Source organism: Phoenix dactylifera, chromosome 13 (assembly GCF_051530095.1).
Source record: "Phoenix dactylifera cultivar Ajwa chromosome 13, Ajwa_hap1_PhDact_Kaust_v1.1, whole genome shotgun sequence".
NCBI classification, from domain to species: domain Eukaryota; kingdom Viridiplantae; phylum Streptophyta; class Magnoliopsida; order Arecales; family Arecaceae; genus Phoenix; species Phoenix dactylifera.
In genome coordinates, this window is record NC_143202.1 from 7,918,127 (window position 1) to 7,932,447 (window position 14,321).

The 14,321-nt window shown below is 38.2% G+C and overlaps 1 protein-coding gene across 1 annotated transcript in view; it reads right to left on the bottom strand.

The window, feature by feature from the left end:
- LOC103696140 (cytidine/deoxycytidylate deaminase family protein) overlaps nt 1-14,321 on the bottom strand; it is a 56,628-nt gene that overhangs the window by 25,378 nt on the left and 16,929 nt on the right. The window contains exon 6 of the mRNA XM_008777674.6: nt 9,252-9,371. Coding sequence (XP_008775896.4) covers nt 9,252-9,371 — 120 coding nt within the window. The remainder of the gene's footprint in view (nt 1-9,251; nt 9,372-14,321) is intronic.

Below are 14,321 nucleotides of genomic sequence, written 5' to 3' on the forward strand. Positions count from 1 at the left end.
CAAATCAGATTTGGCTTGAGTCAGATTAGATTAAAATCAATTATGATCCTAGTATGACTAGGACTCCCTTCTCTTTGTGGGACCCACGTCCTGCCTAGGTGGGACCCTCATACTGTATGTGGGACCCACGTCCTGCATTTATGGGACCCACATACTGTATGTGGGACCCACATCCCGGCCACCTCACCCCTTTGCATGCGTGACACGTGGCGGAGCAGGACACCTCTTTTTCTTGCATGTGTGACGTGACACCTCATCGGACACCTTATAGGGACACCTCACCCTCTTCTTGGCCTATAACTAGGCCACCCCTCTTCCTTCTTCTCTGGATGAAGAGCACTAGAGAAAGAGAGTGAGAGGAGAGAGAAGCTCTAAAAGTGAAAGCCCAAGAAGGAGTTCTTGAGCTGTGAAGGTCCATCCTCTTCCTTTTTCTCCCTTTCAGCCAACCTTCGGCCTCTCTGCGAGCTAGCACTCCCCGGAAAGCTGATCATTCCGGAGCTTCGCGTGGACGAGTCATCGAGGCCGGACGCTTATGCGGCTGCAAAGCATCCTTGAAGGAACCCCTTTCTAAAGGTAAGAGATCTTATCTCTTTTACAGTTGAGATATGATCTCAATCTTCAAATCACAAGAAGTTGTGATTTATGCATATTTATTTGAATCACACAATCCTCGGGATCTGAGGGCTTTGTGATATTTGGTGTCAAAGCAAAGGATTAGTGGACTATCCGACTCCCGGAAACTCTCACGCGTGATTGTGTGACGAAGCGTGGCTCTCCACCCGGAGGCTCATATGATGAGTGCTTTGATAGGCATGCGCAGGTGTCACCCTATGTATTGGGACTAAGCCCGCACCACATGTGATGTGCAGTTGAAGACTGTCTTCGACTGGTACCAGAGTCAAAATATCTAAAATATCAAGTATGTTTTGGGTTAAAATGTTTAACTTGTTCTTTCCGCATAAAATTTTCTGAAATTCATGCTCAGCCCTCCACACGCATTCCATCACGCACGCCCCTCCCCTTTTTCTTTGTTGGTGTGGCAACACAAGAGGGGCCGGCGCCCCTCTTGGAAAAAGATCAAGGGCTCCTAATTTGTAGGAGCCCTACATACCTTTAAAAGGAGATGAAGGGGGCGGCACCTAGGGCAATTGAAGTCCCCTTCATCCAGCCGTGGCCTCCTCCTTCTTCTCCTTGGTCTTCAACCGCAACCAAATAAGGAAAAAGAAAGCTCTTGGCGGCCCCTCCTTCATCTCTTGTTTGGGTTTCAGCGCAGGCAAGGGAAAAGGCTGCATCTAGCTTTTGATTCTTCTTCAAGACTCATCCTTCTTCTTCCTCCTCCCAAGCATAATCAAGGGTTGATTCAAAGGGAGGAAATCAGCCATCTAAAGTAGTCTCTGCAAGGGAGCTAGCACCTCGGGGAGACAAGGAAGCTTTGATCGGTTCTCTACTTCGTGTGGATACCCGTAGAGGCCGGACACGTGTGCGGCTTCAAGCAAACCTTCATCCTAAACCACGAACTTCAATTTGCGGTGATCATCTACCCGCACAAGGTGAAGATCTGATCTTCCTAATGGTTTAAAAGTTTTTAATCCTAATCTATCTACGAATGGTTTTTGAAATTCATGAGATGAACGTTGATCCCGTGCATGCCCATTCCGCTGCATCTGAATTTTTTTTAAATTTTCTGCGGCATGGGCGGGTTCCCAACAGGTTCCGCCGACCATATTTATACAAATAATACTATACATTATGATAATTAATATTTGTAAAAATTATTGCACTATCCGTAGACTGAACTGAAACTGTAACTGCTAACAAAGGAAAGAAGGAAAGAAAACTCCTAGCTAGAGAGTAATGTCATAGTGATCATAATTGTAATTATTATAATGTTATTACAACAAAAACTATTGAATTATTATACGATAATTAGATTATTATATCATAGTTGTATATAACAATGTTTATGATGTTATCATCATATTGTTATGTAACATAATATAATATGATATTACTACAATATTATCTACGATATAATCATCACATATTGATATATTAAATAGTATAATTTTATATTGCATCATGTTGTTGTATTAAAATATAATAATATATTAGCATTAATGAAGTAGACTACTAAAGTATTTTTCCAATAATATGTAAGGAATAACATAAAATAGATAGTAATTCTTTAAAATAAAATATTTTAATTTAATTAAATAATATGATCTCTTCCAGTATAACAATTATCTAATATATATTATAATGATATAATAATAAAAGTATAATAACAATTAGTGCACTATCATAATGATGATAGAAATTTTATTGTTATATTATAGTTGTATCTAGTATTAGTACAAATATTGTAATAATTATATTATTCTCAAAATTAGTTGAAATTATATTAACTATATATCAATGATAATAGTTACATGATTTAGTATTTATTACGATAAGCTTAATAATCATTATATCACATATTAAATATAATAATGAAAATTATTGTTATATTCTGCTTAAAATTATAATAGTAGTAATATTATTATAAGATTATTATAATATTACAAAATAGTTATTGCAATATATTTGTAATATGTATGATTTAATAGCTAATAATTATCTAAAACAATCGATATAATATAATATGGTTTTATTATAATATAATTATAATTACAATAGAAACACCATTTTTAAATGATTATTGCAATCCTATAACAATAACTATGATAAATTATATTACTATAAAATTAGTCAATATTATAGTAATTATACATTACTATTGCACTAACAAATATATTTTATGGTATATATTATTATAACAATTAATTGACATTTAATATGTTAGTATTGTATATTATTAAGTTGCAATTGGTATTGTGGTCATTTTTTACTGCAATACCAAAAGAAAGTTTTGGGGTCTTTTTTGCAAATCCAATGTAATTGAATTGCAAGCAACCAACAAGCATTTTCTTAAAATATAAACATGGAGTTCTACTAAGTTTTAGAAATTTGGAAGCATTTGTGATTTGGTATTAATTTTTTGAAGACAAAGGTAAATTTTCCTATATGTAAAAAGTTATTTTGAATTCTAAGATATCTTTTAAGGGAAAGACGAGAAAATAGGTCCATGTAGTAGATATAGACCCTAGATGTATTCACATCACTTGGCTCTTGTAATCATATTTATTATTTAGTAGCTTAAATCTTATATGTATGCTAAATTATGGTTTTATTTTCATATTGTCTAAATCATAAGTTAATATGTTTTTACATCATATTAATATGATAGAAATCATTGCATTTGATTCAATATTTATATGTAATTGCGATAATTGCATTAAAAATTCTATAGATACTTATATGTAATGTTTCATTAAATTGTAGGCAAATAATTGACCATAATATATTCCATTAACATAGTTTATTGGTTCTTTTTTCTCAATGAACAAATTTATTGGTCCTTAAAAGGCGTATCATTTGCTTACTTTTATACTTTAGCTCACACACTACCATAAATCCAAACATCGTGAATTGGATAGCATAGCCAAACATTATGTTACATGAGTCCTTGATGGTTTTATTTTTCTCTAAGTTTTACTTATTTTTCACAATTTTTTCTTATTTTTTTGACTGAAACTCCAAAACATAGATATGAATTGGATAGCATAGACAAACATGATGTTACATGAGTCCTCGATGGTTCTATTTTTCTCTAACTTTTACTTATTTTTCACAATTTTTTCTAAATTTTTTGACTGAAACTCCTAAACATAGATATGAAACTATCAAAATCATTGAAACCATTGAAATCAAAACACAATGGGCAAGGCCAGATGTTCAAGCCTTTGCTTTCAATAGTGCATGGAGTCATGGACTCTTTTAAAGATGACATCCTATGCCAAATCCCTAACTAAACAAAATTGAGTTCTGGAGGAATGACGCAGCATCGACCAAATATAGGTTCGTGATAAATGAAGAGAAACAAAAGAAAGAATTAAGCTGCTCAACGTGATTGAGAGTAATCAAGACTTATGAGCGTACAAGGAGCAATAAAAGAAGCATTTCTTAGTTATTTTAGCCTACAAAGAGTTCAAATTGTGCAACTAGTTAATCAAGCAATAATCTTATCGGCAAATTAGGGATATAGAGACATGATCAAGTACAACTCAGAGCTTCAATCATCATCCAACAGCTCAGATTTCCAGTCGATTTGAAGCCTACTACAGATTACTTAAATAAAGCATTTGTGGGGTACTTTAAAAAGTGAATACGGAGTTGGATGGGTTGTTGACCAGAAAGAGAGTTTTTGATTTCCTCTTTCATCATATTTTGTACGCGTTATATATATTGGTTTAGAATATACCAAACGGTAAGAGTATATTATCTTTCTGCAAGACTTTTAGTTAAAATATAAGAATAAATCTGTGTGAGGAAATGTGAGATTTTCTCTCGCGCATTTTCTCCTACGTCTTTATCATCTCTCCTTTCTCTCAAAACCCTAAATTTACATGGTATCAAAGCCTTCATTAGGTTATTTTTCAGCTGGATGTAAAAAATGATTTCATTCAGGGACACTTGCAAGAGGAAGCTTACATATGGCAACCTCCTGGGTGTGTTGTTCCAGGGGATTCTAGGAGTGATCGCAAGTTGAATGAGGCAAATTATGGTCTAAACAGTCTCCTCAGGCATGGTTTGGAGAGTTTGGTAAAGCTGTCACGAAATTTGGACTCAAGCAGTGCAAAATAGATCATTCAATATTTTGTCACAGCTCCACACATGGGAGAATTATTTGGTAGTATATGTTGATGATATATTCATCACTAGTGATACACAGCAAGAAATCGGAAAATGGAAGTATCTGCAACAACAATTTCGTACCGAGGACCCAGGACAGCTTAGATATTTCTAAGCTATCAAGGTTGTTAGGTCCAAAGTTGGAAACAGCATGTCTCAAAGAAAAAATGTGCTGGATTTACTTGAAGAGACAGTGTTGTTGGGTACCAAACCAGTGGATACTCCTTTGGATCCTAATATTAAGTTGGTGGCGGATCAAAGAGATCTACTTTCCAATGCAAGTAGATAACAGTCATTACTTGGCAAACTAAATTATCTTACAATAACTATACCAGCTATCTCCTTTGCTGTGAGTGTGTGAGTATTGTTAGTTCATGGCGGCTCCTCGTGCAGCTCACTGGAGTTATGTGATTCCTATTGTAAAATATCTGAAAGGAGCTCCAGAAAGAGGAATACTATATAAATGTAATGGCCATCTCTAGGTTAGGATATACTGATGTTAATTGGGCTGGTTTTCCTATAGATAGAAGGTCAACTATGGCATAATGCACTTTCTTAGGAGGTAACCTTGTCACACATGGAGGAGTAAGAAACAAACAGTGGTTGCTCATTTGAGTGCTGAGACATAATACAGAGCCACGGAACATGCTGCTTGTGAGGTAATATTGCTAAGATATCTTCTTCAAGAGATTGGCTTCAATGTTGGTAAACCTCTAAAGCTTTTCTATGACAATCAAGCTACAACCACATTGCCTCCAATCCTGTCATTCACGAACATGCGAAGAACATTTAAGTTGATTGTGATTATGTTCATGAAAAAAGTAATGTGCACCCTGATTTCCACTTATCTGCATTCTGGTTACCAGCTTGCTAATTTGCTTACCAAGTCCTTCAGGCAAAATCAGGTTGAGTTTATATGTTCCAAGATTGGCTTATATGATACATTCAATGGCTTGAGGGAGAGTGTCATATATATTGGTTTAGAATATACCCAAATAGTGAGGGTATATTCATCTTTTATTTTTCTACAAGACTTTTAGTATATAAATCAGTCCATGTGAGGGAAGGCACTGGATTTTCTCTTTCACGTTTTATCTTACATCTTTCTGTTCTCCCCCTTTTCTCAATTCCCTAACTTACAATATCTAAGGAAAGGATTTCAGTGCCAAATTGAGGGTGTTTTATTTCTTTTTCGTATAGAATCATAGCGGAACTATAATACAAAGGGCTTGTGGGTCTACTCTAGCTTCCTCCTTTTTCTTCTTTTTTTTCTGGAAGGAGCGAGGCATGGGAGGGCGAGTTTTGGCTGCAATATTAACTAAATTCGGAATTATTTTGATGAAAGAAGAAGAGAAGACAGGTCTAACAACCTCTTCTCCTATTTGATCTCTTTCATCTCTTTGATCTCTCCCCAATTCTATTTTCTCTTTAGTTTTCTCTAATATTATTCTTTTTGCTGCCGCTATTCAAGCAGTATATAAAACTTCACTGCTTAAGTAAGTTTCTAGGGTAAAACTAATATCTATCAATGATAGTAATTTCATTCCGAATTGCTAGGTTCAGGGCATACCTATCCGTACACAGTTGAAACCAAGACAAGATGGGGTTTTAGCTCGGTATAAGCCTCAAACCAGCCCGAATCGACCTATATCGGTTCGAACCGAGTGGTACTGCATTGCACCGGGGTACTGTATCATATTAACATGTACCACCGAATTTTAAATGGTACCATGATAAACCAAAGTGAGAAAAAGAGATCGAGAGCTATATCAGTACGGGGTACATAGCGTACCGAACATCCCATACAAAATCGGTAGTGTATCAGTACAGTATCCAATACCGAGATTGCAGACCTTAATCTCTATTTCTCTTAGAAAAGTTAATGCTTACGTATATACATATATATATATATATGTATATATATATATACATATATATATATGTATACATATATATACATATATATATATATATACATATATATATATATATACATATATATATATACATATATGTATATATCAGAAGGTAAACAAAAGGTGTCCAAGTGCACGAGGTTTCTATCACTGCAGGGTTTGGGGAGGGTCAAATATACAAAGCCTTACTCCCATACCACATTGTCAAATGCTAATGCAACTGGTGAATGTATTGCATTTCTTATCGACTACCGAGCATCACAATGACTTCTCATGTTAATTTTATTGCTATTTATATTTTTAGAGAAAAACATTTTAAGCATATGATAGACCTAAAAATTGATTCACTTAAAGTATTAGGTTCCTTGGGTTCTAGAAAGATAAAATATATGGGAAGCACTTGAAGAGTTCACTAAATTTAGATAAAATTAATTTAAGAAAAGAATATACAAAAATGTTGATTTCGAAAAGTTTAAACAAACTGCCAACCGCTTTAAGAGTTATTCCACAATTTCTTAGGCCCTAGTTGGGATTGCTATTGGTAGTAGTTTTTGGAGCTTTTAAAAAGTAAAGCTTTCACAAAATGTTATTTGTTGTTTGGTAACTATATTTCTAAAATTCTGTAGCACTTTAACATATGTTTGGTAACCAAACTGAGAGTGCTTTCGGTATGACAAAAGGATAATAAAGAATATTGCATAATATTGTACAGTAGAGTATAATACAATGTAATATTCCATATTACTACATTTTAAAATATTATTACATAGTATAATATTATTGTAGTGTTAAATAATATGATGTAACATTATAGTTTAATATAATATTATACTATAATATAATATTATTATATTTACAATGCGATATAACATAATATAAAGAAATATAATATGATATGACATAATATAATACAATATAATACAATACAATAAAATAATATAATATAGCTAATGTTCGTGTGTTATGTTTTAAAGGGACAAATGTAATTATGAGATTTGTTCATGGGCATTCTAGTCATCACAAAAATTTCATTAAAGTTAAAACAGCTTCATGACATCTGCAAGAAAGCACTTTTTGGAAAAAAACTCCATTTCAAATAAACCTTTTCAGCCAAGGTACACCATCTCGATACCAAGGCCCATATTGGGGCCGCCCTGTCGCTATGCCGATGCATCCATTACGAGGTCGGTTCGGCGTACTGCGTGTGAATAGCCTCCCCGTACTGTGTACCAATGTCGAACCGGTATGGTATTGTATAGCAAATCTATACAAGCTGGTTCAATATGGTATGGCGTACCATATTTTCAGCTTTCTGGCAAAGCCAAAAAAGCTTTCAGATTTTTTTACCAAACACTACTATGCCATCCAGAAATGCTTTAAGAGGGCCAAAAAGTGCTTTGACTCGCCAAAAGCTTTGGAAAATGGGACCTTAGTCCCATTTAATCCAATTTTAATCCATAGGTGGCACTAAAATTTCCTTCTACTAATTTTTGAGTTAGAAACACAACCCGATAATCCACAATTACATCTAAGCAATGCCATTTCTCCTAGATAAAATTTGAAAAAAGTTAATATTCTAGCCCAATTATAAAGACAACTCTTTAGCATGTGTTGTTTTCATTACTCCATAAAGATAATTAAGATCTATCCTTGAAGTTGGCCACTTGCCAACTTTGCCGAGTTTCCAGCCACCATAATTATTGATATCAGCCTAAAAATTGGAGTGAACCAATCTTAAGGCTAACAAACAGAAAGTTGCGCACCATAAATTGTGTATGAGAAGAGTTTGAACAAGATGGTATCAATTTTCTGGAATGAATAATTGACGAAGAAAATTCTGAAAATGAGTCCTTAGGTGACAGATTTGGAAAGAGTGGTCCATAGAAAATGGAGCATCAAAGCGAAGACTAGGAAATTAAACTTCTTCTAGGACAGTATTTTAAAATGCTATGCATGAGGCCACAGATGCAGCTCCTTATGCCTATGTGGTCCCCTGCATGTACAGCCTGCTAATCATTGTGTGACTACATATGCGGCCTTTTTAGAATTATATGACCTCAAACTTGCCCACTCATACAGAGGCCCATACAAATAGGGTAGGTTCAAGTTGATGGTTGGTTGATGCTGGTTTTAGATGGACTGGATGTGTGTACCAATAATGTCAATATGTTAATTATGTTATAATTATTGGTAATTTGTTATTAAGAATTTAAGTATTAAGAAATAAGCACCAATTGCTAGATGTCATTGTTATTGTATTGTTATTATTATTAATTGTATCTAATATATGTTGTTTATTCTTAAATATTTAAAATACTAACCACATATACAACCTGCATAATGCATATGCCCTATGCAGTCCCTTGACCACTAGCATACCAAGCCACCTTTTAAAACACTTTTTTAGGATATCCATGAATATAAACATGATCAAGGTTGAAATCTACACTCAACTTGAGTGCTGCGCCACACTTATTGCAACATGAATTTCAATTATAGAAACTATGATCAGCACATGGTGTAACAAGAAATATGAGGCCTTACCTGTTCATATGAGACATCAATTACATTAAGAGCCTGTGACATTTGAACCATCCCTAGTTCACCTACTGGAGATGGAGCATTTATTCCCCCTATGATTTTTGGGGCAACAAAAGCACAAACCTGCAACGAAGACCATTCAAATAAAGATTGCCATGGAAGAAGCGTCCCTCATACAAGAGCATGAAACAGTATTCTGGGCTTGAAAATGAACGTAAAGAACTAATGAAGTGAAGATACTAATATGCAAGCTATATACAGGTAACAGATTCTAGATACACACAGAAAGACTATTCATGCTAACCATTCTGTCCTCATTCAGAAATCCTTGATTATGAAGAGTTTACCGGTAGAGAACTATGCCAATAATAGCATCAAATTTACCAGTTCAAACACATAACACAAGAATAGAGGTCCTTGCAAGGATTAAAAATTTAGAACCAGATATAGCTTTCAGCAACAAGTTAAAACACGAAAGGAAAAAGTTAACAAATATCAAAAGTGTAAAGAAACACAATTTGATTGTCAGAATGACTTGACCATTCATCAGATATGATCACCAAGGATGAAGGCAAGGTAAGCCAAGAAATATGAGGGAAAAAATGAACAAAGAATTAAACTAAGTTAAGAACATAACAGATAGATCGTCCCCTGCAAACAATTTTTGAACCTTTTGGTATCTGCATCCTTACAGCTGCTGTGAAAGTACAGCTAAAAGATAGCTAATAAGTGCATAAGGTCATTTCCAGGCCATCCTTCTCCCCTTAATTACAGTATAGTCTAACTGGCGACTTCTACATTAAGTTTATTTGAGCATCACACTTTATCATGTAATGGAAAGCTTATGGAAGGTTATGCAGCCCAGGGCTATATAGAATTATAGACAGTATCATTGGGAAATGTAGGAATCTCATAAGATATACTACAGCATGTGTCCACTTGCAATAGTCAATAAAAATGCGTACCCATTAAAAGTTAACCACATAAGACCACCAAAAGCAGTTCTCATTTCAAAAATTTATTTGTCCTTTTAATAGAGAAACTTTTACTCAAATTATTGAGGTTTCGAGGACAAAAACAGGGGTAAACTATCAAATTAAGATGCAACTATAGGTAAGTGGGTTATATTGTAGTTCACTAATATACAGCCTCTTACATCTTATGTTATTTCTAGGTGGATAGACCTATTTAAAATGCTTAACCACATAAGACCACCAAAAGCAGTCTCATTTCAAAAATTTATTTGTCCTTTTAATAGAGAAACTTCTACTCAAATTATTGAGGTTTCGAGGACAAAAACAGGGGTAAACTATCAAATTAAGATGCAACTATAGGTAAGTGGGTTATAGTGTATTTCACTAATATAGAGCCTCTTGGGATTACATCTTATGTTATTTCTAGGTGGATAGACCTATTTAAAATGCTTAACAGTTTTCATTCAAGCAAGTCATTATTAAGTTATTGTTCAACACTAAAGATGAAACAAACAGTACTAATTACCCAATGTTTTATGGATATCTCTGCAGATTTTTTCAGAGCGGCAGAGTGGGTATCATTATATGATTCTATCATGCATATATATAATGTTTGTGGTTGTATGAGAGGTGATCTGAGTAACTTGATATAAAGCAAGAGTTTTTTGTATTTACAGCCTTTAATGAAGTTTGGAATCCTTGCAGTTGGAATCTTCTATCTAGGATAACACACCCACCTCAAAATGTTTCCGGAATCTCAAGCATGCACCCACTTTTTAAGTGTTTTCTTATTAAACATGTTCCTAAATATCTACATCTCTGCACCCGCAACCAATCTCACTCCCACACCCGCTCCCGATTTTTTAGTAACAAAGTTTTGAAGACCTAATTATTCTAAAAATGTTAAAATGTGCTTTCCCTTTGGTTCCAAACTTTGGTTCCATTAGGTATAAAAAACCTTTTATATTTGCATAAATTAATGAGGTTGTGTCATACCCAAGGTATGCTAAACCGGTTCATACCGGCCGGTTCAGCACGTACCATACAGGTCTGGCCTTTAACCAGTACAGCTCGGAGGTGGAAAATGGTTGTGAACTGGACCGGTTCGCACTGGTATGAGCGGCGCTTGGCGCGACCTAGGAATCTGTTGAGGACCCACGTAAGCAACACCGAGGAAGCGCCAAGCTGAGAGAGGACCATCTGCCAACCGAAGGCCAAAATGGCCACGTCAACCAAGGAGGACATTGGGCCATGAGGAGGCCAATGGAGGGTCAAGCCAAGGCCAACTACTTTGCTTGGAAAGCCTTGACCAAGCCTCTTCATTCTGCCAAGCACATCCATGGTCGGCCGAGACCATGCCCGTGCCGCACACACCGCGCCCATGCACGCCAAGCCTCGGCCGAGCCAACCGTGCGCCCATGCGTGCCCAAGCCTCGGCCGAGCACGCCCATCCTTGGCCAAGCCCGCCGCGCGCGCAGCCCCGCCAAAGCCTTGCCGCAGCCAAATCCTGTCGCGGCCAACCTCGCCTGCTACAGTGCGGCGAGGTTCGACCACACGAACCTCGCCAGCTACAATGACCGCGCGCCAGCCAGCCCACCAGCCCGCTCGCGCGCCCTCGCCTGCTATAGTGCGGCGAGGTTCGATCGCACGAACCTCGCCAGCTACAGTGACCACGCGCCAGCCAACCCGCGTGCACTCGCCTGCTACAATACGGCGAGGTTCGGCCGCAAGAACCTCGCCGGCTACAGTGCCCGCGCGGGCGGCTAGCGGGCTGGCTGGCACGCGCCCCCAAGTCCTAATCCCTCTCGGATTGGGACTCTCCTAGCCGAGACGCACGACCCGGTCAACCGGGACATGCGTCCCATGCGCCCAGGCCGCACGCCCTGCCCTGCCCCAGTCCCTCTCGGACTGGGATTCTTCCAGCCAGGACGCGCGACCCAGTCAACCGGGACACCGTCCCGTGCACCCAGCCCGTGCGACCCGAGCCATCTCACCCCTCCATTGCCCACCCTTCAATGACTAAGGACCAAGTCAACACCAGCTGCGGGAGGACCTCTTCTTGGGCGATTTTCAACCATTGATCTCATGCCAATCGACGGTGGAAAGGCCTTGGATCCATGGAAATACGATTTGCCATGTTTATCTAAGGAGGCTTACTTAATTTTGCCTAGGGTCTTAGCCTATAAATAGAATTGTAAGGGGCCATTGTGAGGCATCCCGAGAATTATTCTAGAGTTGTGTTCTCTTGTTATAGATCGGCCGTAAGGCTTAGGCAGCATTATGCCGATTTCGGTCTAGGGGTTAGGCCTTAGACTTAGGTTATTGAGAAGTTAGGCCTTCAAATAGATTTCGGTCCTTAGATCTTGTGTCTAGGACTTGGGCTAGTGGTAGATACATCAATCTCCACTAGATTGGGCTAGGAAGGGATTTTTTCAATTCTTTGCTAGATTTTTTTTGATTTCATTGTTCTTGTTATTTGTTCTCCAATTTAGTGGAATAGAATTCAGTTTGCTTTCATGGTTGATCTTATATTGAGTTATTCCACCGGCATTGCCTACAATCGGCCCATCATCAGCGTTTTTTGAAGGCGGATGCAAGAAGCGTGAGAAAAGAGGCATGGTGAGTGGCTTTCGACTGTAAGCCCCCATTAGAACCCCGCCTGCACGCAGTTTCCCGCGCTGGGCAGCACGTCCGTGCACGCATTCCCCGCACTGAGCAGCCCGCTTGCATGCGCTGGGAACCACACGAGCACGCGCCTAGGTGTGCTGGGCAGCGCACTTGCGCAGCAGACCGGTTCGACACCCGTACGAACTGGTCCGGTAGGCCACCGGTACGCCTACCGGTACCGGTTCAGCGGACCTTGGTCATACCTTTCTTTGGAATAAAAATTTGTACCTTTATTAGTCTATCAAGATTGTTGTCCCATCCTTTCTAGGCACATTAATGGTCCATACAATGAACAAAAGGATCTAAGTGCTTACTTTTGTATCATTTACACGATACATATTATGCCAGAAAGTTATTGGCACAGTACATGTTCTATGCTAGTCTGCAAAACCAAAATAAAAACCTGTCAGCACATATCGCATGTATATTTTGAGTTAATGCATACATTCCCATGTGCATCCCTTTTTAAAGTCATGTTCAACTATCCCAAACAGCTTTGTCTCTATTTAGCACAATCAGGAAATCTTTTCCTTTGGTTCCTTTTTAAGTTTCTTTGACTATTTGAAAGCCAGAGTCAAAAATTATAACAATGCAAAATTGTCATCCTACTTCAAATCAAAAGCCAAAAGATAATGAAATGTACTTTTTTCTTTATACTTTACAATCCTTTCTAAGAAGCCAGGTTAAATCATGTTTCTTGTTCTATTTGTATCGTGGCTACACCATGTAGGAAGCAAGTTGTTAAACGTGTTAGCCTTTTAGACTTTAGAAGAAATCCTGATGGTGAGGAACTACTTACAGAGGGTCTTTAAATGGTTTAGATGATCCAAAACTAATCAGTCAAAGATCAAGGCAAGTTTTTCATCTCTGCCATTGCATCAGACCATCAATATAATGTTTTTCAGGGCTATCTATTACTTATTATCAATGTTGGCAGAACTGTCCCGAACAGGACAGTTCGAAGAGTACCGAGCTGTACTGGCGGCATACCGAAACAGTTCCGGCAACCGAAACGAAATGCATCTAGGGGAGAGGGAGAAGGAGAAGGAAAGAGAGGAAAGAGAGAGAGCAGGTGGGGGAGAGAGAGAAAGAGCGGAGGCCAGCGGAGGCCGGCAAGCACGCGGAGGGGGAGAAGGAGAAGGAAAGAGAGAAAAAGAGAGAGAGAGAGAGAGCAAGGGAGGGAGGGAGAGGGAAAGGAAGGAAGAGCGGAGACTGGCGGAGGGCCGACGGAAGCCGGTGAGTGTGCGGAGGGCCGACGAAAGCTGGTGAGTTTGTGGAGGGGGAGAAGGAGAAGGAAAGAGAAGGAAAGAGAGGAAAAGAGAGCTAGCGAGGGAGGGAGGGAGGGAGAGGAAGAGGAAGGAAGAGCGGAGGCTGGCGAGCGCATAGAGGGCCGCGGAGGAGGGGCTCTGCCTTCAATCCCTGTTTCGTTCAA